Genomic DNA, 26579 nt, shown 5'->3' with positions numbered 1-26579 from the left:
GGATCCACTGGACAGTCAAGTCTACGGAGGACCCAGAGCAAGAAATGAAGAAGAAAGGCGGAAAGTAAAGAAATAAATGGAAAGGAAGCCCTGGAAATGGAGTAAAGAGGACAGACAGCAGCAGAATCAGATACTGGGCCAGTATGATCAGAAAAACAAAGTCGCCAGACAGCAAAGGTAGAAAAAAATCATTTTATTTTCATTATAATGATTGGAACATGTCCACTTTGAGAATCAGGTGCTCAACATTAAAAGTTTATATTTATTTACTTATTTATGGCATTTTATCCCACATTAAACATGAATTAGATTGGAACCTGAGATCATTTAATGTTTTTTTATCCTGGAGAGAGTAATGCATTGCCTCCCCCTCCCCCCAGGCTCTCTCCCCGGCTATAGCCAGCTCTGCAATTTTGAGGGGAGGTGGACGGGGGGGGGGGGGGGGGAGCGCAGAGGTGGACCGGGGAGAGAGCCTGTTGTTAAACATTTACCAGCACACCACTGTCTAGTGCCCACCTATCCAACCTGTTGGCCCACCCAAAAATTGACTTCTGGCTACGCCACTGCTGCGGGATACCATAGGGATCCGAACTGTCACCTACTTGGTATCATTGGGCTGTCTTTTTTGGAACACTATTCCATTGTGTCTTCACCAAGAGGAATCTATACAAATCTTTAAGAAACAAAACCATTTCTATTTCAAGATGCTTTTAAAGCTTAGTTTATCCCCTTGATGGTCCCTTCCGTTCTTCACTCTCTAGGTGGATTCAGGATGTACATCACCAGATATGCTGTAATATGTGAAGTATGAATGTTTGTACGTAAGCTTTTATTGCTTTCACTCTTGATATTGTTCTTTGCTTATTTGGAGTTCTTTATTTCCTTTAATTTTAGTATTGTAAACCACCCAGAAAGTCTTTTAGTTGGGCAGTATATCAAATTTTAAATAAATTTGGATTTAATATCTACTTCAAGCTTTTAGCTGAGCTGCTTTGATGGACACAAAATTCTGCATCTTCTGTGTGCTAAAAATATGCAACTACCACCTATTGAACCAGATCTACCCACAGCTTTGAGTAAACTGACTACCTGTCTAACAGTAACTCATGAATGAGCAACAAATCCCCCCCCCCAAAAAAAAAAAAAACTCTGCCTGATCCCAAGCAAAACAGAGACTCTGTGGGTTCCTAACACAAATGGACAGGTATCTGACTTCAAAATACCATTTGGGAAGTATGAACTGTCCTTAAAATCACAGGTCAGGGATCTTGGGATACTGCTAGACTCACTGCTTACTTTGATCCTGCAAATTCAAACAACCTTTAAAAACAGTTTCTTTCACCTGTTGCAACCACAAAATCTCTCTCCATATATTGAAAAGACATTTGTGACTGTAGTGTTCCATGCCACGATAACATCACAATTGGATTACTGTAATGCCCTGTATATCAGTCAAACTAGAAAGAGTTTGCACACCCTTCCTGCAGAAGCTACACTGCCTAGCAGTACCTTACCAGATTTAAAGCTGTCTTTGATTTTTAAGGACCTCAGACAAAATGGCCAGAGTACTTTAAAAAAGTTAGTCCTCTACATGCCTTAGAGGCCTCTAAGGTCCTTACAAAGAGCATCGTTGTACCCTCATCAAAAGAAATTTCATGACGTGATAGCCACCAGCAGTCTTTCTGAGGAGTAGCCCCCACATTCTGGAATTCACTTTCAGGGGAGATGCACCACACTCAGGACTACCTTTCTTTCAGGAACCAGGTGAAACCTGGTTCTTCTCCTGAGCATTTAATGCATTCGGCAACTGACTATCCACTGACTTTGACCCAGGGTTAGTTTGCAGCACACTCTGTAAAGTAGACTAGTCCTCATATCTTATTCAACTGTACATATAATTTGCCTTCATTTTGTCCTGTCTATATATCTCATCTCCACTTGCCTTCTTGTCTTGCATATATTGTATGAATAGCATTAGCATCACATCTGTTATTCTGAATGTTCTAATGCATGCCTACTAAGATGTTTCACATGCATGGGATATGCATAGAGGAATCCTGTGCAGAAGGAATGGATCCTCAGAAGCTTAGCTGAAATTGGGTGGCGGAGCAGGTGGGGGGGGGGGAAGAGGGGGTGGTGGTTGGGAAGCAAGGATAGGGGAGGGCAGACTTATACGGTCTGTACCAGAGCCGGTGATGGGAGGCGGGACTGGTGGTTGGGAGGCGGGAAATACTGCTGGGCAGACTTATATGGTCTGTGCCCTGAAAAGGACAGGTACAAATTCAATTCAAGGTAAGGTATACACATATGAGTTTGTCTTGGGCAGACTGGATGGACCATGCAGGTCTTTTTCTGCCGTCATCTACTATGTAACTATGTATTTGTATTGCAGTGATAACATATCTATGTTATATAAATGTTCTTACATGCTGCCACTTATGGTATCATTCATATTCTGATTATATTTATAGTTCACGTTATCGTTAAATGTTTATATTTCTGATACTGTTTAATGTTAGTCCTATTACTAGGATTCAACTTGGCATCTCAAAGTTTACCTCATTGATTGTATTCATGCTTATTTTTGTTTCACTTTACTGTTTTTATACTGTTAACAAAATTGTAAGTTTTATGTCAAGCTATACCTACTGCTACTACTACAAATCATTTCTACAGCGCTGCCAGTCGTACCTACTGTGTATAGCCTCAGATAAATGTCTTCATAAGGAGGTTAATAAATCCAATAAACAAAAAAGAAATCTTTCCTTTAGACATCTGGACTCTCTGTTTTTGGGTTCTAAAATAAGAGTTTATCCTGCTCCTTCTAGAGAAACTCAGAAGAGATGCAGGGTTTTCCTGGCTATGCGAGCTAGGACCTTGGCTCTTGGAGCTAGTTTTGTTTTGAAATGTCCTTGTATTTGTCAAATTTTGTATCAGTCTAAGCAATTTCAGTTTTTTGAACCTAAAAGAGGATTTTTTGTTAAATAGAGATGAAGTAGTCGTAACAGTTGGCTAGCAGATGCACACTGTAAGATAGTCTTGAGGAGAATTGCTGGGATGCAGTATATATAGTTTCTTCAAATATTTTGTTTGATGGTAATATAATTTCATTATCTTGGATCGCATTACCTAAAAATTATTGGACGAAAGAAAGTTAATTAATATTTTATTTAATGTTCTAATTAGGACGTTTGTTATTATTCTTGTAGTATGTTTTTGCTTGTTACTTATCATCTCTTTTGGAGTTGTAATAATATAAATGAATAAATTAAAAAAAAATTCCATTAAGTATTTAACTTATTGTAGGCCTTGTTAAGGCAAGTTTTGGAAGTGGAGCTAATTTGTTGTGACATCAATATTTATGCAATAAAGGTTTTCTGGTTTCTTATTTTTAATTATGTTTTGAGAATATATGTATGTGTTTGTGTGTGTAATTGTTTCACATGAACTCTAATGTACTTATAATTGTATTTTTTTTAGATAGAATGTTAAAAAAAATACAAAGGTTTGAAGATTTCTAAACGGCATTGTGTGTGTGTGTGTGTATTTGTTTTGTTTGTTTTGTATTTTTATAACATCATCACTTGAAAATCATTGCAGCAATATTGCTATCATCAATTTGGCCTTTAATGATAGCATAATATTTTAACCTTAAGGGGGAGTCTCTGCATTATTCGTAGCTCATAGTTAATTTTGAAGGATTCCACAAGGCAGTAATCACAGGATTTTCATTTTAAGTCCTACTCCTAGATTTGGTCCCAGTGCATATCTCTTGTAAAAATCATACCCAAGTCTGCGTTTGGTATAGGTACAGATTTTGTGTTGACTATCAGAAGTATTATATCACCTTTTTTAAAGCATTTTGTATCGTATTTCAAAATATTGTGTGTTCTTTTTCTGCCAAAATAGAAGATTTAATCATTTTGCAAGGAATTAACTAAAATCCTCAGATCTCAATGGTTAATATTCAGTTAGTCACTTTAACTGCTTTCCTGTATGAAATGAATCAGGAATTCACCATTTTGTCTACATGTGAGCATAGTAATGCTTTTTGACTTTGATGAACATGATTGAATTGGCTTTCAAATTTACTCATACTATATTTTCAGAGCCATTATCAATCACTTTAACCCCAAGATTGAGTCTTATGCTGCAGTGAATCACATATCTCAGCTGTCAGAGGAACAGGTAAGCCATGGGAGCATAATCTGACCTTTTTCTTGTATTATGCCTGATGCATTGTGAAATAAATTGTCAGAGACTTACTCAGGAAGTGCAAAGGTAAAAACAGGATTTATAGAAGTAGAATGGACAAATCCAACTAAATGAAGTGAAAAATGGACATTAAGGTAGTATGTTATACCATTTAGCTCCTTATTATTTTGCCTGTCTACTTTATTTTCCTCCTACTCTTTGCTTTAATAGTGTTTTGGATTTGCCAGTTTATGCACTCTTTTTCATCTTCCACCTTCTAATATTTGTTTATGTACTTTGTAAACCGCTGTGACCTGCTAGCTAGCTATAGCGGTACAGCAAATTTTTAGTAAACCATAAACTACATGCTTTTGGCAGCAATGAAAAGAGATGTTCCTTTCAGTTGGGAGAGAACACTATTTGTGATAGATACATGCACTTTACATCAACATTTTAAATGGTGTAAGCATATGCTTGTACTTTAAGACACAAAGGATGTGGTTTCTGTATGTATGAATATTGGAATAGAATGCCAACTAGGTGCCCTACTGAACATTTACCACTATATGACAGTGACTATAGGTCATACTTCCAGGTGTTGGATTCTGTATATGTCAATAATCATTCTTAGTGCATGATACTCAGGCACAGAAGCCTAGAAATATCCATAAAGGGATGTTTTAAATTAAAATATCATCAAATCTACTTGCATTTGTTATTATTTTACAGGTATTTAATAGTCATTTCAATTTTTGATCACTTGAAGCAAAAACTAGGAAATGGTGACATTTGTCATTTATTTATTAAGATTTAGTTTGCACCTTTTTCAGTAGTAGATCAAGGTGAGTTACATTCAGGTACACCGGTCCTATGTGTGCTTACAATCTAACCCCCACTTTTACAAAGGCATGTGACTTTGTAAAAGGAGAGGGTGAGTTTCTACCTGAGGAAATGGAAAGGTAAGTGACTTGCTGAAGATCACAAGGAGCAGGAGCAGCAGCAGGATTCAGGCTGGGCTTCCCTAATGGGCCAATTGATCAGAGGTGAATGTAGGCGCTAGAGGCTGTTAGCGCCATGCTTGCGTTTGCTACCACCCCGTGATCAGAGCCCCTGAGCACTTGAAACAACACTCTTGCGGGCTCTGAATGCAACTAGCATGCAAAACAGGGCTCTTAGCGCATGTAGCATGCAAATGCATGCTAAACCTACTCCTCCCCAATGATCAGTGACCAGTGTGCCAAACATTGGCATGCTGTCTGCGGCAAACCCTATGGCAGCTCGGAGCTGGCGTTAGGGTTTGCAGACCATTGGGGAGGAATGGTGAGCCCTGTCCAGCATGCATTTGCATGCTACCAGGCCCCCCATTCCACCCAATGCAGAAGCCTCATTCCCCCCCCTCCCCCCAGGAGCAGAAACCCCGACCCCTGGAGATCTGGTGGGTCTCCAGTCCCCCTAACCTCCCCTGGCATCCCCTCACATGCCCTGGTGGCCCAGTGGGCCGCGAGTCAATCCTCCCCCTCGACCTGGTGGTCTAGCGGCCCCCCCCCCCCCCCCCCCCCCACCTTGCTATTCTCTCTGATCATAGGAGCGGTAAAGCCTCGTGCTGTTCCAGCGCTATTTTTAGAGCACTGTTTGGAACAGTGCGGGGCTTTTGATCATCTGCCCAGAAGGGCCCCTAGCATTTTTAGCGTGCACTAATGCTAGAGGCACCCATGTATTCCTATGAGTGTCTCTAATGTTAGCGCATGCTAATTTTTAGCATGCCTACAGCATGGCTTAGTAACAAGGCCCTAAGCTATTGGAACTCATTAAACCACTCATTATTTGATATATTTTCTATGTTTCTATGATATATGCTTTGTTGATAGGTTGCTTAGACTGATTTGAACATTTTTTAAATGCTTTTTTTTCAGTAGAAAGGCGCTGATAGTGAGAGCTACTTGGGATTTTTATATATTTTATGTTAAATAAAGTTCTTGGCATCTTTCGTTTGCATTGCGGTTACAACTTTTAATATTTTTAATGGAAAAGGATTTTATGGGGTGGGGGCAGAGAAGTTTAAATTCACCCTGTGCCATATGGTTTTGCACTATGCAGTGTGTTGTAAAAAAAATACAACTCAGAATACATTAAACTAGGAGTTTTTGTCATAGCAAGCCAAAATTAGTTGTTATCAAAAATTGTCTATAAAACAACCTACAATAAGTTAACTAAAGCCCACCTGTGTTAACTAACAGCAGCTGAGTTGATTTGATGAATATTCCTGGATGAAGAATCAAGCTGTTTCTGTTATATGACACAAATTGAAGCAAACGTCTAAACACACTGAACACAGAGCCACTGAAAGAACTCTGAGATAAAGTTTTGCAAATGAGTATGATTATGAGAACTTTTCATATGTTCAATGTATTTGAATATCTCTTAGGGCACTGTCAGGTCTGTCGTAATAAAATGGGAACAGTTTTGCATCTCCAAGACACTTGATCAGGCGCTCCCTCCAAAGTCAATCATTGTGGATTAAAGGAAACTGCTGAGGAAGGTCATTGTGAGGCCTACGATTTACTATTAAAAAAAAAACTGCACAAGCTTTTGGCAGAGAGTGGGGAAAATATTGACCGTTAAACAATTTCAGATTACTCCACAAACATTGTATGGGATTATGGCACAAAGGATGCCACTGCTGAAGAGAGCTCATATAATGTGCACATAGAGCCAGTGGTGTGCTGGAGCAGGCTCTCACAGGCTCTCGAGAGCCGTTTGTTAAGTTTTTAAGAATTTTGGGAGCCAGTTCTCCATGGCTACTTTAACAAATGGATCCCAAAATGTGGGCTTGGGCCCCTCCTGAATTCTCTTTTACTTTGCTGGTGAGAGAGAGCCCCCTGTTAACAATTTACCAGCACACCCCTGCACAGAGCCAAATTCTATAAATGGCACCTTAAAAATTGGTACCGAAAAGCCATACGCTTAGCATGATTCTATAAACTATGTCTAAAGTTAGACATAGAGCATAGAATATGCTCACGTACCATTCCTGCAGCTAAAATGTAGGCGCACCCATTTAGGCCACCTAAAACCAAGCCTAAATACCTGCGCCTAACTTAGACACAGATTGGGTGTATTCCATAATAGTGTGCATAGATTTTTGAAACACTGGCAACCTGCCCATTCCACACCCCATTTCCAACTACACGTATTATAATTTACGCACACCATGTTAAAGGATATGCCTAGAAAGGTGTCTGCATAAATTCTAATTTAAACCAATTAGTGCTGCTAATTGATTAAGTACCAATTAGCACTGATTGGCTTGTTAATTAAGTTGTGCATACAATTTGGCCATGCAGCCCAATTAGCATGCACAGGTTAAGGCACCATTTATAGAATTTGGGGGAGAATGTTTGCAAAGAACAGAGAAATGTTAAGGGGACACTGCATGCTTGTGTGGGAAGTACAGACATAATGAGGAAAATCTATCGTCTGAATACAAAGAAAACATAACATTTAAGACAACTGTCACCATAGCTTTGGGACCATTGTCCTCTTAGACTCAACTTCCCAAGAGTTTTTCATGATACTGTTTTTAACAATCTTCATCTCCTTTACTCTTCAAAGACAACTCAGTTATATTCAGGTTGGATACAGGTCTCAGACTGAGACAACTGTAACCTTAGCTTTGGGACCATTGCTTTTTCAGATTCATCTCCAAAAACCTTTATTAAGAAATCATCAGGCAAAGAATCCTGCAAAGGAGATAGAGAAAGAGGATCAATACGGCTCAGGCACCTAGACCAGTATCCTACAGAGGGAGAAAACTGTGTGATGGATAAGAAAAAAAATCTGAAAGAAGACACACAAATGATCTGACTATGAGAGGGGTAGGGTTCTTAGTGATGAAATTCTAAATTTAGAATGAGGGTCTGGCATAATCAGGTCTAATGTATGGCCTGCAATAGGAGTTGGTCCTTTAATATGTTGTTGAAAACCTAAATCTTCTATAAGTGAGAGGAAACCTCGAGTGCGTGGATGAGAATGATTATCCACATGGATTTTTAAATCTCCCAGTATAAGGAGATTAGGAAATGCTACTGTAGCATCAGCTATGGATTGATAGATCATATCCCAATCTTCCAATTTTAGTGACAGTGAACAATAGTAGAGAAGAATATAGAACTGAGGATTAGCTGTCACCTCAACCAACAGTAGCTCAGGAAATGGCAAGTTGTGAGAAGAAATTTCTTTAATCTGGAGTGATGAAGGATAGATAATAGGCATTCCTCTTCCTCGTTTACCTATTCGGGTTGAGTAATCCACTGAGAAGTCCAAAGGGATACTTGAGAATAGATAAGCTTCTTCCCCTTGTAGAAGCGAAGTTTCTGTCAGACAGAGGAAATCAAGGTGGTTTTGCTGAATTAAATCTTGAATAAGTAGTGACTTCTGTTTTATTGATTGTAATCTCTGTGAAGGAAGGACTGTCGCTTACATGTTCATGTACAGCACGTACATCTATAGAAATAGTAAGTACTAGTAGTTCTAGCAGACCTGTCAAGTCTCCTGCTTTCAGCGTGTCATCTCCTGCACTGACGCCAAGGAGTGGGATCTCCCACTCAGCATCCTCTCCTAGCAGCAGCAGGAAATCACATTTTAGGAAGACCTCTCCTGCTGCCGCTGGAAGGAGAGGCTACCACTGGTGTCGCTGTGGGCAGAGCTGTGGACAGGGTTGGGAAGAGTTGTGGGCAGGGCTGGGCAAAGTGGGTCATGCCACGGGTGGGCCCCAAATCTCTCTTGGCAGCTCTGTTTTAGTAGTAATTGAATTCCCAGAGACTGTAAAGAACAGAGACCTGCGCTTATGTGAGTATTTATTATCAGAAAAGCTAGCCCTTTCATTGGACAAAACTCAGATTTGAACTCATTCATTGCTTCAGGGCACCTTTGGAATAAAAAAAGACTTAGGCCACTAATTGCATGAGCATTATATTATGAACATAAGAGCATAATAATAGCCATACTGGACCAGACCAGTGGTCCATCTAGCCCAGTATCCTGCTTCCAACAGTGGCCAATCCAGGTCACAAGCACCCGGCAGTAACCCAAATTCCATGCTACCAATCCCAGGACAAACAGTGGCTTCCCCATGTCCGTCTCAATAGCAGACTATGAACTTTTCCTCCAGAAACTTGTCCAAACCTTTTTTAAACCCAGAAATGCTAACCGCTGTTACTACATTCTCCGGCAAAGAGTTCCAAAGCTTAACGTTCCATTTCCTATTTGTTTTTAAAGTATTACCATGTAACTTCATTGAGTGTCCCCTAGTCTTTGTACTTTTTCAAACAGTAAAAAATCAATTCCTTTCTGCTCGTTCTATACCACTTAGGATTTTGTAGACCTCAATCACATTTCCCTTCAGCCGCCTCTTTTCCAAGCTGAAGAGCTCTAACCTCGTTAGCCTTTCCTCATATGAGAGGAGTTCCATCCCCTTTATCATTTTGGGCGCTCTTCTTTGAACCTTTTCTAATTCCGCTATATATTTTTTGAGATACGACAACCAAAACAACACAATACTGAAGGTGAGGTCACACCATGCGGCAATGCAGAGGTATTGTAGTATTCTTGGTCTTATTTGCCATCCCTTTCTTAATAATTCCTAGCATCCTGTTTGATTTTTTGGCCTCTGCCATACACTGGTAAGAAGATTTCAGCGTATTGTCTATAATGACACCTAGATCATTTTCTTGGGTGCTGACCCCAAGGTGGACCCTAGCATCAGGTAACTATCTTTCAGATTATTCATCCTAAAGTGCATCACTTTGCATTTGTCCACCTTAAATTTCATCTGCCATTTGGAATCCCAATCTTCCAATTTCCTAAGGTCTTCCTGCAATTTTTCACAGTCCGCACATGTCTTAACAGACTTGAATAATTTTGTGTCATCTGCAAATTTAATCATCTCATGTGTTGTTCCAATTTCCAGATCATTTATAAATATGTTAAATAGCACCAGTCCCAGGGCCAGATGCACTAAACTTAATGAGCCATTAACGAGCAAGTAGTAAACCCTGGCATGCACTAAAGACTTTTTCTTGACAACAGTAGCAGCTAACGAAAACGGAATGCAGATCAGCAAATTGTGTAGAAACCCTATTGTAATGAGATGCACTAACCTTTTCCGATTGCCTTAACGCTGGAAAATCTAACGAGAGGTGTGTACCTCTCGTTGAGGCTGCGCGGGATTGAAAAACTGCTACAAAAGTAACAAAAAAAAATAGCGCTCCGCTTTAAAAAAGACGTCCATTTTGGCCGTCCTTTCCCCCCCCCCCCCCCCCCGAAGACACCGCGCTGCTCACCCCCTTCAACGCGGCTCGATCCAGAGGACAGTGCAGTTGAGGACGCCCATCCAAAAAAATGTCCATTTTGGCCGTCATCCCCCCCCCCCCCCCCCCCCCGCAATAATAAAAATGTCTTTTTTGGCAGTGCTTCATTCAGCTGAGAGACCTGGAAGTCTCTGAGCCAATCACAGCTCGTTTAGCTCAGCTAAACACGTTGGGATTGGCTCAGGGACTTCCAGGTCTCTCAGCTGAGTGAAGCACTGCCAAAAAAGACGTTTTTATTATTGCGGGAGTGAATGACGGCCAAAGTGGACGTTTTTTTTGGATGGACGTCCTCAACTGCACTGTCCTCTGGATCAAGCCGCATCGGAGGGGGTGAGCTGCACGGCGTCTTAAAGAGGGGGGGGAATGACGGCCAAAATGGACGGGTTTTTTTTTTTTTTGAATGGGCATCCTCAACAGCACTGTCAAGCCGCATCGGAGGGGGTGAGCAGTGTGGCGTCTTCGGGCAGCACAGGGAGGCGTATTTTGCATGCGCAGAGCAGCCAGCATAATGCTTGGCTGCTCTGCGCATGCTCGACCAGCCGATTGGCCGACTGTTTAACGATGGAATAGAGAATGCAAGTGAGCTACAGCGAGCAGCTCATTTGCATTCCCTTTTCTTAATGCATGCCCGTTCCTTACCGATTCGCTAAGGGAATCGGTAAGGGAAGGGCTCTAACGATTGTTTAGTGCATCTGGCCCCCCCCAGTACAGATCCCTTTGGCACTCCACTGTTCACTCTCTTCCATTGAGAGAAATGGCCATTTAACCCTACCCTCTGTTTTCTGTCCAATAACAAATTTCTAATCCACAACAGAACCTTGCCTCCTATCCCATGACACTCTAATTTTCGCAAGTCTCTCTCATGAGGAATTTTGTCAAAAGCTTTCTGAAAATCTGGATACACTACATTAACTGGCTCACCTTTTTCCACTTGTTTATTTACGCCTTCAAAGAAATGAAGCAAATTGGTGAGACAAGATTTCCCTTGGCTGAAACCATGCTGACTCTGTTCCATTAAATTATGTTTATTTATGTGTTCCGTAATTTTATTCTTTGTAATAGTTTCCACTATTTTACCTAGCAGTGATATCAGGCTTACCGGTCTGTAATTTCCCGGATCACCCCTGGAACCCAAGTAAAATGATCAACCTCAAAGTGTACATATTGAAGAAGGAACTAGAACATAAAGGGAAGAAACTGGTAATTTTCAAGATTTCTCAACCCAGGTTTCCTCTCAGCACAGGAAAACAATGCCTTATAGTTTCCAACTTTTCAGCAAAGATGTACATTTCAGTCTTCAATAACTGGTCAACTAAGATCCTTACATGGAGGGGTTTCCAAATCATTTATTTAATTATTTGGTTTTGGCATATGGAAACAAAGGAAAACAGAGAAAAATGAAAGCAGATAAAGACTATATGCTATCTAGTCTACCCATCCATGCCATCTACTTTCCCTTTCACTCCGTTGCAGATCCTATGTACTTATCCCAAGCTTTTTAAAATTCAGATAGTTTTCATCTCCACCGGGAGACCGTTTCATGAATTCACTTCCCTTTTTGTGAAGAAGTATTTCCTCAGGTTACTTCTGTCACCTTCATCATTTGCTCCCTCATTCCAGAGCTTCCTTTCAATTGAGAGAGACTCTCCTCCTTTTCATTTATGCCACTTAGGTATTTAAACGTCTCTATTATATCTCCCCTCTCCTGCCTTTCTTCCAAAGTATACATATTGAGCTCTTTAAGTCTGCCCCCATACTCTTTATGATGAAGACCATTGACCGTTTTAGTAGCCGCCCTCTGGACCAACTCCATCTTGTTTGTCTTCTTAAAAGTGCGGTCTCCAGAATTGTACACAATATTCCAAATGAGGTCTCACCAGAGTCTTATACAGGAGCATCATCACCTCCTACTGGCCATTCCTCTCCCTATGCAACCAAGCATCTTCCTAGCTTTTGCTGTCTCCTTTTTTACCTGTTTGGCCACCTTAAGATCACATACAGTCACCCAAGTCCTTTTACTCTTTTGTGCACAAAAGTTCTTCACACCCTAAACTGTACCATTCAGGGTTTTGTAGCCCAAGTGCGTGATCCTGCATTTTTTAATCATTAAATCGTAACTACCAAATTCTGGACCATTCATCAAGCTTCATTAGGTCCTTCCTCATGTTATCCACACCAACAGGGGTGTCTATCCTATTGCAGATTTTGGTATCATCTGCAAAGAGGCAAACCTTACCAGACAGCCCTTCAGCAATATCACTTACAAAAATGTTTAGAAGAACTGTTCCAAGAACCAAACCTTGTGGCATACCGCTGGTAACATCCTTTTCCTCAAAGTGAGCTCCATTTACCACTACCCTTCCCTTTGTCGCCTTTCACTCAACCAGTTCTAACCCATTCAGTCACTTTAGGGCCCGTACCAAGGGCACTCAGTTTATTTATTAGTTGTCTATGCAAAACTATGTCAAAGGCGTTTCTATAATGTAAAACCACCACATTTAGCAATCTCCTTCGATCTAACTCTGTTCACCCAGGCAAATAAATCTATCAGATTTGTCTGACAAGACCTGCCTCTAGTGAAACCATGTTGCCTTGGATTCAGTGGTGTGCTGGAGCTGGCTCGCACCGGCTCGCAAGAGCCGGTTAAATACTTTACCATCTTGCGAACCGGTTGTTCTTCAGGGCGAGCCGGCTCTCCTCCCTCCCTCCTCCGAGCTACAGGGTCCCAGGCTCCAAGTCCAGTGCACATACCTGAAGAAGGCAACCACCCTGGTTGTCCAGTGGATTCTTCAGGGTAGGCAGGAAAGATCCCCAGTCTTGCCTGCCCGCTGCCGGCGCTGACCCTCCCCTGCTGCCGGATCGCTCTTTAAAAATGTCCGCCGAGACTTTCTATGGCAGCCTCGCGAGACCTGCTGAACTCTTGGAGGCTGCCCTTGTAAGTCTCGGCGGCCATTTTGAAGAGCGATGCAGTAGCGCCGCAGGAGAGTCAGCGCCGGCAGCAGGCAGGAAAGACTAGGGATCTTTCCTGCCTGCCCCGAACAATCCACTGGACAACCAGGTTGCCTTCTTCAGGTATGTACTGGACTTAGAGACTGGGACCCTGTAGCTCGAGTGGGGCGGGGGAGGAGGAGAAGAGCAGAGCCGGCTTGACTTGCACCACAGGGGCAGGGAGGGGAGGAGAGGAGGAGGAGGAGAAGAGCAGAGCCGGCTTGCCATGCACCACAGAATCTCAGTCTTCCTGGAGAGAGTAATGCATTGCCCCCCTCCCAGGCTCTCTCCCCGGCTATAGCCAGCTCTTCAATTTGGGGGGGGGGGTGCAGAGGTGGACCGGGGAGAGAGCCTGTTGTTGTGGGGGGGGGGGGGGCGCGCGCAGAGGTGGACCGAGGAGAGAGCCCGTTGTGGGGGGGGGGGCATGCAGAGATGGACTAGGGAGAGAGCCTGTTGTGGGGGGCTGAGGGGGCGCACAGAGGTGGACCGGGGAGAGAGCCTGTTGTGGGGGGGGGGGGGGGGGGCGCAGAGGTGGACTGGGGAGAGAGCCTGTTGTTAAAAATTTACCAGCACACCACTGCTTGGACTCCAAAATCATTACTATTCTCTGTTTTAAAAGCATTTTCATTAATTTAGTTACCACAGAAGTCATACTTGCCAGTCCGTAGTTCCCAACCTCTTCCTTATTTTTTGAGTTATTGTAATTGACTCCTGAGGCAGGCACATTGTGCACTGAAATTCAGACTGTATCAAGTTCTTTTTTTGACTACTTTTAATAAACCACTGGTTTTGAACTTCATTGGACTACCCCCTTCTTTTGTTTTTATTTCTGTATTGTGACTGTTGTTTGGGGGTTTCTTCTCCTTTTTTCCTGCGTACAGCAAGGGTAACTTCGATACAAGCAATAACTACAACAGTATAAAGAAAACTAGCCATCTACTTTTCTTTATAAACTACCATGTGTGGCTGAAAACACACTTTCATTTAAAGCATGATCACTTACACCAGCCCTATAGCTTGTGTAAATGACCATGCCTACATTTTTCAAAAACACGCATAAAATTCTGTTTTATAATACACATGCATACTTGCTCTCACAGCCCATTGTCTTCCCAAACACTACTAATGTGCATGCCCACAGTGAAAGCAGACACCATACAAATGATGTGCATTCTTTTACAGTGGTCGGTATTTTATAAATGGTCATTTATGCACATACACAAACAACATTTATAAATATTGTTATTTTAGAAATAAATACCAATATTTACGAATGTTGTTTGAGCCTAAACCTAGATACCACCTTTTAAAATTGCCCCCGAAATGCCCTGGATAAGGAGAGCTGTCTTACAAGTGGTCACACTCTTGATTGTCAGCTGAAATATAGCCTGCCAGTATTGACAGAAGTAAATAGGCAGACTAGATGGAGTGATTGGTCTTTTTCTGCTGTCTTTACTCTTACTTTGTTAGCATGCTAAAAATAACTCTCCTTTGCAGTTTTCTTTACAGAGTTTGATATATTCCTTAATTTTATTATTCAGTGCTGCTAATAATATTGAGATCAGTATTCAAAAACCTGCTGAGCTAAATTTCTCCAGTATCTTTTCCAGGGCTTGGAAGGAAAAATAAAAATAAGCATGTCATCAGTAAAGATGGCTAGCTTATGTTTCTTTGCAATATATCTCCTAATGCGTAAAATATCAGAGTGATTTCTGACTGTAAATGTTAGGAGTTCCATCTCCAATGTAAACAGCAATGGAGACACCATCGTTGCCTATTTCCTTTAGTAAGTGAGAATTCACTACTCAAAATCCATTCTGTTTTTGAATTGGAATATAAGCTAGGAGCAGAATAAGTGTTGGGACCTGTGCTGTGTCAAAGGAGGATAGAAGACCTTGCTTGAGACCTTTAGCATGAAGGGCGATGTCTAGGTCATCTAATTGTGCCACCCTTTCTGGATAAAGTGAAACCACTTCTGCTAAGAGTTCTGGGAGCAGAGCAAGTGTTGGAACCTGTGGTGTATCAAAGGAGGATAGAAGACCTTGTATGAGACCTTGTTGCTATTGTTTGGGTTTCTGCCATGTACTTGTGATCTGGGTTGGCCACTGCTGGAAACAGTATACTGGGTTAGATGGACCATTTTTCTGGCCCAGTATGGCTATTCTTATGTTCTTATGAGACCTGTGGCACAAAGGGCGGTGTCTGATGTCATCTAATTGTACCACCCTTTCTAGATAAAGTGCAACCGTTTATTGAGTACTCCTTGAGTTACAGGCCCCATGGACACAGGTCTGTTGAGTCCTATTAATAGTCCTATGGACTCGGGCACCTCCTTAAGTTCTGGTGGAAGGTCCACTCCATCTACTCCTGTAACTTCCTTGGTTACTCAGCATAAGGGATCTTCTCCTAAAACTTTGCACCCAGCTGGGTTGGATTCTACTCAGGATCAACAGACATTTTTTATTTCCCAGGAAACTTTGGTGGCTTTGCCTAAGGTGTTTGTCCTGTATTTCCAGAATTAGAAATTGAGCCATTGAAAGAAGTTTCATTGTTTGACAATATGGAAGGTTGTGGCTAGACAGAAATCTGGCTCTGATCTTCAGTTCTTCAATTATGTGAATTTTCCCAACAAACTAAATTAGTAGACATGGAATCAAAGATTCAGTTCTCTAGATAAGTGTTAAGTTCAGGTAGATAGATTAAGAGTTTGCAAAATACTGGGACATCTGCTATTAAAGAAGGTCTTTTGATTCATAGATGTTTGGAAAACCTAGAAAACAGGTTGAGAGCAAAGAATCTTTGATTATTACCTGAAGTTTTGCGTATTGAAAATGCTGAAACTCTTGTCCTTTTGAATTGTTATTACTTTTATTATCAGAGATTTAACTGATTTTCTTGAAACATCCCAGGAAAATATTTCTTCAAGAGCCAACCTCCTATTGCCTCAGGTACACACTTAGATTGTGAGCCCTCCTGGGACAGAGAAATATCTAGTGTACCTGAATGTAACTCACCTTGAGCTACTACTGAAAAAGGTGTGAGCAAAATCTAAATAAATAAATAATCACTTTAAATTCTGAAAGAGACAAGATTAGGGTGTTAAAAGCATATTTTGCTAAGAAAAATGTAAATGTTTGTGGTCAGGTTATTCAAATTTTTCCTGATGTGGCTAGAGTTACTCAGTCATCGAGGAACAAGTGCAGCCATTAAAAATATTAGTGCATATGCACTTAGCTACACCTATTTTGTAGACAGTAAGGGCTCACACACTAATCCTGTGCAAATCAGCACAAGGCAATGTGTAGCTGCACTGAGTAGCCCAGGAACGCCCACTCTCGGCCCTCAGATGACCCCTCCGCAAAAATGTTTTTAAAAATGTCAGCACACGGTTAGCACACGACAATTTGGAATATACCACAGGATGCCTGAGCATATTCCATAGTAAGTCATTTTAAGCAGCAGTAAGCGTGTGTGAGTGTTTAACCATAGTTTGTAAAAGTGCACTTGTAAGTAAAACAAAATAAAATTGCACACAAAAGGTTAGTACATGTTGTTGGGTTTGTTTGTTTTTTACTTGTTTTTTATTACATTAGCCTCTAGTATTGTGAACCCTCTGAAGCAGGGAAATATGAACTGTACCTGAAATCTAATTCTCTTTGAGCTCAGATTTGAAAAGGCAAGTAATAAAATCCAAATAATTTTTTCATTCTGCATCCAATCTACACAGGAAGACATGAGAATTCTGACACTGAATACAGATGATAAATAGCTTAGATTTTGGCTTATGTGTCCTGCCTTCTGTTTCCATTTTTAAGCTATATTATATTTCAAAATGTCTGATCTTGCTGATTTTCCAAGTATTCACAGACAGTAGCATGTGGTGACAGATTTCAAAACATTCCAGTGAAAATCTGGCTTTCACTTCCTTGCCAGTCCACCTTGAGAAAAGTGAAACTAGAACAGAAAACCTTCCATGCATAATAATAAGCCCCTAAAATTAAATACTATGTTTAGATTCACTAGGAGTGGCCTAGTGGTTAGGGTGGTGGACTTTGGTCCTGGGGAACTGAGGAACTGAGTTCGATTCCCGGCACAGGCAGCTCCTTGTGACTCTGGGCAAGTCACTTAACCCTCCATTGCCTGCCGCATTGAGCCTGCCATGAGTGGGAAAGCGCGGGGTACAAATGTAACTAAAATAAAAATAAATAATTTGGCATTAATTACATTATTATTCTTAAGTGACCTGAGTTCCTCACTGGTGAAAGGATATTGCAAATTCATTGCTACTTCTGATTTATCCTACATTTTATTGCTTTCAGAAAACTCCATTACTTTGTTACTTGCAGTCTTTAATGGCACTTATAAATAGACATAAAAATCAAGAAAAATATGATGCTACCTTTTTACTTGGACTAACTTAATACATTTTTGACTAGCTTTTGAAACCAGAACCACCTTTTTCAGGTCAAGACAGTATGAGTAAATGATGGCAATTTCAGAATATGTAAGTTAAATTCAGGAGTAAATCATTTCTTCTTGGTTCAGAGCTGTTTATATCATAGCAGAGAGGTTTGGTGAATATAATTTCAAGCAGTCTTGGGCTTGAATGAATCTGTGGATTTTTATTAGTACAAGTTATTTTGTATTGCCATGAAATCTGACAAAGATTTAGGAAATGAATCTGAGCAAGTTTGCTTGTTCTGTGCTCATAGGTACTAATCTGTTATACAACAGTGGCCTTAAAAATATTCCATTCATACATTTTGGATAAAGATAACCTACAGAATATCCATCAAAGCGCATGTGTACATGATTCTAAAATACTTGCTATAGTTTACAACATATAGCTAAACAGTTGGTTCGTACCCTAGTCAACAGGTAGTCTCATCTTGTGTTGTAATATTCAAATTTGAGTGATCTGTTAACCTTAAAATAATGGAGCTATAATCAGGATTTGGACACCCATGATATATGGATGTCTAAATGGCAGTTTTCCAACATCCAAAACACAAATAGAACTTCTAAAATAACCACCATAATCATTTGTGGGTCTATTTATTAAACTTCATTAGCTATTAATGCAGTTGTGCATGCCAACAGATAGCATGCCTTTAACAGTTATTATGCTGTGTTAACTGCTATTGCACTAGTCACTCTAACTGCAGCTGTTAGCATGGAAAGGGACATAGACTAGATGAAGAATGGGTAGAGACTACATTTTTACAGTTAATGTAGAGTAGTTACCACACGTTGTTATTGTAGCAGATAATGCAATGAGGATAACACCACCTGAACAGATGTAGCTAACTGCATCATAATTCACTTTTATTCAATATAATGCAAATCATTACAGCCAAGCGGTTCATAATTATAAAATCAATAGGGGAGTAAATAGAGAGATAAGGAAAGAGGCAGTATAGGTTACAAATTATTAATCAAATGACATAGAGAGAGTGCACTAAAAAAGCATGGTTTGTTTAGGCGCAGCCATTTGCACCAACAAAAATGTGGTGCAAATGCCTGCACCTATATTTAGGTGGAGCCCCCTTATTCTATAATTATGTGTAATTAAAAGTCACACCCCCAATCCACCAATGGCTCTCTTTTCCACGCCCATTTTTCCAACTAATGCATACAATTTTAATCATGTACATCTTAATTGAATCTAATTAGTGCCAATAATTGTTATAAAGCTAATTATTGGCTCTAATTAGCTCTATTCAACTTCAGCCCAAATTTGCTTGCACATTTTTTAGCATTTTTTATAGAATTTGGGGGGGGGGGGGGAAGATTTGTAAATATCTAAGACGTCCATGAAAATCTGTCTAGGCAGAGGAATGCTAAGATCCCACAAAACACAAACAGGAACAGACAAGGAGTGGGAAATAGACCTAGTGATACAAAGATGGACGAGGAAACTTCAGATGTTTAAATAACATTTATTAACAGGAGGCTCAACACAGTACTGTGTTTTGGCCACAGGCCTGCCTCAGGAATCTGGCTCTGTTCCATATTCCAGCATTCCTAATTTTCATGCAGAACGCTGCTGGTTTCCGCCACGAGTTCACACGCTGTTGACTCTCTTCTGTTTTGTCCTGTCTGTTTATAAATCAAAAAGAACATCTTATAATAATACACTCTATAAAACACTGGCAACCAATTCCTTCACCTTGATATGATAAGGCAGGTGGCAAAGAGGAGTCTAAAGATCTCCCCACATACGTAATCTCGGTTTTGGTTAAATTCAAAAATTGTTTATGGTCAAGCATCCATTGATTAATCTTATCAAGACAAAGAGTTAAATGAGAACTTGGATCTGGGGAGTCTTTCTCAAGAGCAAAAAAAAAAAAATTGGATGTCATCCGCATACATTCTGTATAGAACTTTCAGCTCTTTAAACCCTGATACTAAAGAAGCCCAAAACAGGCTAAACAATAGTGCAGAAAGTGCTGACCCCTAAGGGCTCCCCTCCTGATTTCAAATGATTTAAAGAGGGATCCCTGGATCTTAACCTGAAAAGTGCTCCCCTGTAAATATGATACAAACCACTGCAGTACATTTCTTCTAATTCCCAAATCATAAAGATTTTGTAACAATAATATGTGGTCAATCATATCAAAAGCAGAGGTAACGTCTAACAAAAACATACAGAAACAAATATTCTGATCCATACCAAGTCTTAACTTATTCACTGCAGATAGTAGGAGCAACTCAACACTGTAAGCTTTATGAAAACCATACTGAAATTTGTCTACTAAATCATTGTCCTGCACAAATTCTGATAATTAATCCGTAACTTTTTTAATTCCTGGTAGTTTCTCTTTGTTAGGTTTTTCAGCACTTTTTAAGTTTTATTTCTTTTCTGCAGCCCATAAGGCCCTCTTAGGCCATGGACAGCAGCCAGGTATCTTTCACAATTGGGTCATTTGATTTCACTGTGACTATTTTTCCCGATTTGTCCCAGCAAAAAGCTCCCACTGGCTTTAAAAATTGTATCCAGTGTCAGAGAACTATGTACATGAAATTGAGATGGTGGTGAGGGCTTTCCATCATTGGGTATAAGATAAAACTATCTTCAGTGCAGCCCTTATTTTGCTTCGTAAAGCCTCCCATTTAGCCCCCTACAGTGTCATGGGATCTCAACTTCATGTTAACCCAGCTGATGAAAGCTCCTTTAAAGCTGCTAAATACCTGTCACCTGAAGTACATGACCTGGAAGGTCCAATGTTTGGTGGTGGTCACTTCAGCCTGTAACTTTAGTGAGCTCCAGGCCCTAGTAGCTGATCCACCTTACAATAAGTTTTTTTTAACAATAGAGTGGTCTTGCACACATTCCTTCCTAAGGTAGTGTTGGAGTTCCATCTTAATAGTCAGTTGTTCTACCAACATATGTTCCAAAACTTCATGCCCACAAAGGTGAAAGCACACTGGAAACTTTGGACTGTAAGAGGGCCTTGGCCTTCTATCTGGAGTGGACTAAAGTCCATAGAATGTCCACCCAGTTTGTTGTTTTGTTTGATCCCAACAGGATGGGGGCTGCCATTGGCAAATTCACTCTTTTCAAATTGGCTAGCAGACTACATTTTATTTACTTATGCCCAAGCTTGGCTGTCTCTGGAGGGTCACGTCGCGGCTCATGATGACATAGCCATGGCTGTGTCAGTAGGCCACTTGAGACCAGCCTCCATAGAGGAAATATGTAGAGTTGCAACATGGTCTTCAGTCCACACATTCACTTTTCACTGCTGTTGGGAACAGGTCTCCCAGTGAGACACTCAGTTTGGTCAGACAGTCCTTCATGATCTAAATGGGGTCTAGAATCTATTGACCCATTTCTTTCTGTTTCAGGTTTCCTATAAAAAAGAGAGAGGACAATTGCAGAACCTCAAAGGGCCCTGCCTTTTGCAGCTGTTATTTTTGTTCACAATCTTCTATTTAAGGCAGCCTTGATAGCTAGAGATTCCCATCTGTACAAATATCATTTTCTGCCTGTACTTGGGGAAAACAAAGTAACTTTCCTGTAGCAGATGTTCTCCAAGGATAGCAGAATAGATATTCTTACATACCCACCCACCTCCTCTTGGAGTTGAATTCTATGAGCTATACATAGTAGACTGACCAGTTCCATGCAAAAGCTGCCTTGGAGAAAATCTGCTACAGATGACCACCTTTGTTTTCTGAAGAAGTGATGGAGGTAGTAACACCAGAAGAATTTTAGAAAGAATGAGGTAAGCACAGATGGTCCCTAGTCACAAAGTAGTAAAGAAAAGCCTCGGATCTAATAGAGACTGCAGTATGCGATAAGAAGTACTTTAGACAGACTAAATTGGCCCTGTGGTCCTTATCTGCTATTATCTATATTTTTAGATACAGTAATGAGTCACATTACAGTAAGGAGTAAGGGGCTAGGTTACACAAAAGCAGCAATTATAGTTGCTCATGAGCTTAGACCCTAAGATGAATAGTTTCCTAGGTTTCTATAAACAGTATCTTGTGACTGAATGCTTCAGTTGTTTTATTTCAGGTGTTGGAGGTTGTACGATCCAACTACGACACCCTGACTTTGAAGCTTCAAGATGGGCTTGATCAGTATGAACGATACTCAGAGCAACACAAAGAGGCTGCCTTCTTCAAGGATCTGGTAAACTGCCATTTGCTTAAAAAATGAAGAAAATTATTTTATTTTATACTAAATCAATGAACTGTATTAATTTGTAAAATGAAATATAGAAAATGGTAACAGATAGAGACCCTACAACCAATCCAGTCTGCCTGTCCATACCAACTGTTAAGTTCTACAATCCTGTCCTCTCCCTCAGAGATCACATGCTTTCTTGAATTCAGCTACTGTCTTTGTCACCACCTCATCCACTGGGATGCTGTTACATGTATCTTATAACCCTATCTATAAAGAAATGTTTCCTTAGATTACTCCTTTGTCTACTCTCTTTCACCCTTATCCTCATTTGAGAACCTCCTTTTCACCGAACTCTCCTATGCATTTATATGGTAGCTGTATTTAAGAGAGTAATATTTTAAAGTATTTTCTGTGTGTAAACTGTATTGTTGGGTGTAGAAAAGTCTTGTATTAAATTGGATAGCCAAATATGCACATAGAAATATGCTAGTAAACAAGACTGTAACACAAATAGAGAGGGTAATACAGCATACACAGAAAGTATACAAACAAAAAAAGCAACACTGGGTCTTCAAGACTGGGACAAATAAAGTTCTTTATTGATGACCCAAAGTTCTTTATTGATACACACCAACTGAAGTGTAGGGTAAGTAGACTCTTCCAAAGGACACAAGGGAGATGCAATGGTCCTTATACGTAATATTTAATCAAAAGACTTGACAAAGCGGCTGTATTTCGGCGTCTTAAATTGTAATGAATGCAAATGTATACTGTTCATCTAATCCTTCACATAAGGAAATGCACAGTGTTGCAAAACAACAGTATATGAAATCAAGAAACTTCTTTACTCTCAGCGTAGTCCAACAGTTATTTTTTGCAATTTCCCTGAGGCTGGGACTGAACAGCTCTCCCAGAGCTCAGAGCTAAGTATAAGCTTCTCAGTAAGTACAGTTTTTCCTGCATGCAGTAGTCTCCTTATCGCTTCAGTTTTGCATTTTTTCACTGTGCCAAGTGGATGTGAAAACAAAACTCTCCTGATTCTTCAAGATGTTGGGTGGGGGGGGGGGGGGGGAATTCTATAAATGGCACTCAAAAATTGGCATCGGAAAATAATAGTCAGCTCTAAGCAGTATTCTATAAAGGGCGCTCCAAGGTGAGCCCTGTTTATAGAATAGTGCTTGGAGTTGTTTCTCATACCTAAAGTTGAACATCAGTATTTACGCCAGCTGAAACTTCGTGTAAATGCCAGCTCTCAACTCATAGTGCCTAAATTTCAGGACCCAGAAATGCTATCTCCCACATTCTGTATAGCGCGCAATTCCATACATAAGTCCAGGCATATTTTATAACTACACACGTAGATTAATCGTTTTAACAAGCTGTTAAGCATTAACAACTCTTAACAAGCAATAATGAGCATTAATTGGCAAATATTAGAATTTACGCATGTACATTGCTAAGTATATTCGGTAATCTACTGTGCCTACATTCTAATGCACACAGGCAAAAAGGGGCATGATTAAAGGCATGTAAATGGGCATTTCATGGGCGCTCCAAAATCTACATGCGTTGTTATAAAATATGGGCTAGTGTACGTAAATCTAAGCTCAGGGAATTACACCAGCTTTCTGTTGGCGTAAATGGAGGCATATAGATTCAGTCGTATAAACTATGCCTAAGCGTATTCTAAATAGCGCACATAGATTTATGTGCGCTATTTAGAATATGCTTAGGCGTAATTGCCTACTGCTCATTAATTTTAGGTGCCATATATACAATAGGACCCTGTGTATAGAATCTGGGGGTTAGCCTCTGTCTCTTATCCAATGTTTTATATTGTTTTCCTTTCTTTCTTTAAATACAAAAGAGAATTTGCTGTAATTTAAATTCTTATTTCATCTGGATCCTATGCCATGTCTCAGCCAGAACCATCAGACTCTTCCAGAGGTACTGAAAGCCAAAACGATTGGGTGTCACCAAAGCTGGTCTGCTCGAAAGGGCACCAGCAGCTTCTTCAACTGAGACCAGGGTTGTATCTCTAGTATAATGTCCACTCTATAAGGCATCCTGCTGATTATCCACATCTCCATCACACTCAGTTGATCTCTGCATAACCCAAGCCACTCATTCTGCTCACTTCTCCTCCCTTTCCTTCTGGGCACAGTAGGCACAGCTTCAATCAAATTCACTGATGCCAATGTCTGCAATGCCCAGTGATTGCAGTGGAAGTACTCATTCCTCTGGGCTGAGAGTGATATTGAAGAGAGAGTAGGGGACCTTTTTGTTTCCCCACAGCTCTCAGCTGGCTGCCCAGATAAATATCCATCAGTAAGGGTCCAGGGACAAAGGTATCGATTCACCCACTAACCACTAGAGCCTGTTGTGGTGTTGGCCACTGCAGTTTCCTCTTGTATTTATGTCCCATAAGGAAATAAAAAAAAAAGACCAGCTGGAAGAAAAAATGGCTAAAGATGTTGAGAGGTGACAAGACCTTTTTCAGATATATTGGGGAAAGGAGAAAAGATAGGAATGGAATTGGTAAACTGGAAAATGCTCAGAATGGCTTTGTGGAGAGTAGGAACATAAGCATTGCCATACTGGGACAGACCGAAGGTCCTTTCTGCTTGCAGCAGTGACCAATCCAGGTCACAAGTACCTGGCAAGATCCCAGAACAGCAAAAAAAAAATGTTATGCTACTTGTCTCAGAATATGCAGTGGATTTTCCAAAGTCCATCTTAATAATGGCTATGGACTTGACTTATAGGAAATTATCCAAACCTTTTTTAAACCCTGCTAAGCTATCTGCTTTTACCACATTCTCTGGCAACAAATTCCAGAGTTTAATTACTCATTGAGTGAAGAAATATTTTCTCTAATTTGTTTTAAATTTACTACTTAGTAGCTTCTTTGGTTGAAGGACATGCACAGGATGAAATGTATTTGGATTTCAGCAATGCCTTTGATGCGCTCCCTCACAGAAGAATCATAAATAATCTGAGAGGACTGAATGTAGGACCCAAAGTGGTAAACTGGATAGGAAACTAACAGACAGCAGGGGGTGGTGGTAAATGGAGTCTGCTTGGTGGTGTTTTAATTAAGTAAGGCTGCTTGTATCACCTCCCAAATTAGTACTCACCAACCACCCACAATTTAGAGAGAGATAAAAGACTATGAGGGCTAGCATATGAGAAAGGCAATTCTTTATTATTCTGCTTATCAATTACAAATACATTTCTCAGGAGAGAATCATACAGTAACATAACTGGATGTTATTCTGTTCTCTTGTCCCAAAATATTCTTCTTACAAGATATATACCTGTTTCAGACAATAGTTCCTTCTTCTGCAAGACTGTCTTTCTCAGGGCTTATCTGATTTCCAAGGTCTGGCAACATCTTACTGTTTACACTAGTCTCCTTTCCCAGGCCTGTTTGTAGGGGCCCCATAAATTCCAGGGACCATAAATCCCAGAGATCATGTAAGCTCTGTCAATTTGATAATTTCCAGAGCTGTACAGACTTTTATCAATCTCTAACCTTTTTAACCCTATTCCATAATGCATAACTTGTGCTCATAATTTCTTCAGTGGAAATGAGGGTGAGTAGTGGAGTGCCTCAGGGGTCAGTGCTGGGGCTAATTCTGTTTAATATATTTGTGAGAGACATTACTGAAGGATTGGAAGGAAAAGTTTTCCTTTTTGTGGATGACATGGAGAGGTAGCCAATAGAGTGGATATCCTGGAGCGAGTAGAAAACATGAGAAGGGATCAGACATTAGAAGCGTGGTCAAGAGTCTGGCAGTTAAAATTTAATGTACAGGATTCCACAAAGTAGAGGAACATGATCAACTGCAAACACAATACCAGGAAAAGAAAAGGGAGCAGTATGACCAACAAGACATACACAAAAACCACAGAGGGGCGACATATGTAAGACTCGACATGGCACCATGTTTCGGCAAGATGCCTGCCTCAGGAGTCTAAAAACATACAAAAACAAAGGTCCCTGTTTACTAAGCCGCGCTAGAGGCGCGTTAGCTTTTTTAGTGCTCTAGCCATTAGCGCATGCTGTGTAAGTGCCCACAATATTCCTTCGGGCGCCTACACAGCTCACACTAATTTTGTGCACATGCTAAAAACAATAGGGCCTATAGTGATCTAAAATAGAAAAATATATATAATACAAACATCACATAAAAATTAAACATTATATGTATACATAATAAAAACAGTATAAAAAGGAGTAATTACCCAATGGGTGGACGTAGACAACACAATTATTCTGTAACTATCCTTTTGTGTATAAACAACTTGAAAAGCTAAAGGTGGACAAAGCTGTGGGACCGGACGGGATCCACCCCAGGATATTAAAGGAGCTCAGAGAGGTGCTGGCG

At 40.5% G+C, this 26579-nt stretch overlaps 1 protein-coding gene across 3 annotated transcripts in view; it reads left to right on the top strand.

Annotated features, from left to right (window-relative positions):
- Positions 1–26579, top strand: part of ARMH3 (armadillo like helical domain containing 3) — a 269393-nt gene that overhangs the window by 212415 nt on the left and 30399 nt on the right. For all 3 annotated transcript variants that reach the window (XM_030202857.1, XM_030202858.1, XM_030202856.1), the window contains exons 24-25: positions 4110–4188; positions 22075–22191. In XM_030202857.1, the coding sequence (XP_030058717.1) occupies positions 4110–4188; positions 22075–22191 (196 nt within the window). The remainder of the gene's footprint in view (positions 1–4109; positions 4189–22074; positions 22192–26579) is intronic.

Source organism: Microcaecilia unicolor, chromosome 5 (genome assembly GCF_901765095.1).
Source record: "Microcaecilia unicolor chromosome 5, aMicUni1.1, whole genome shotgun sequence".
Classification (NCBI taxonomy): domain Eukaryota; kingdom Metazoa; phylum Chordata; class Amphibia; order Gymnophiona; family Siphonopidae; genus Microcaecilia; species Microcaecilia unicolor.
Note: the sequence above shows the minus strand (reverse complement) of the source record. Positions and strands in the feature narration are given on the sequence as shown.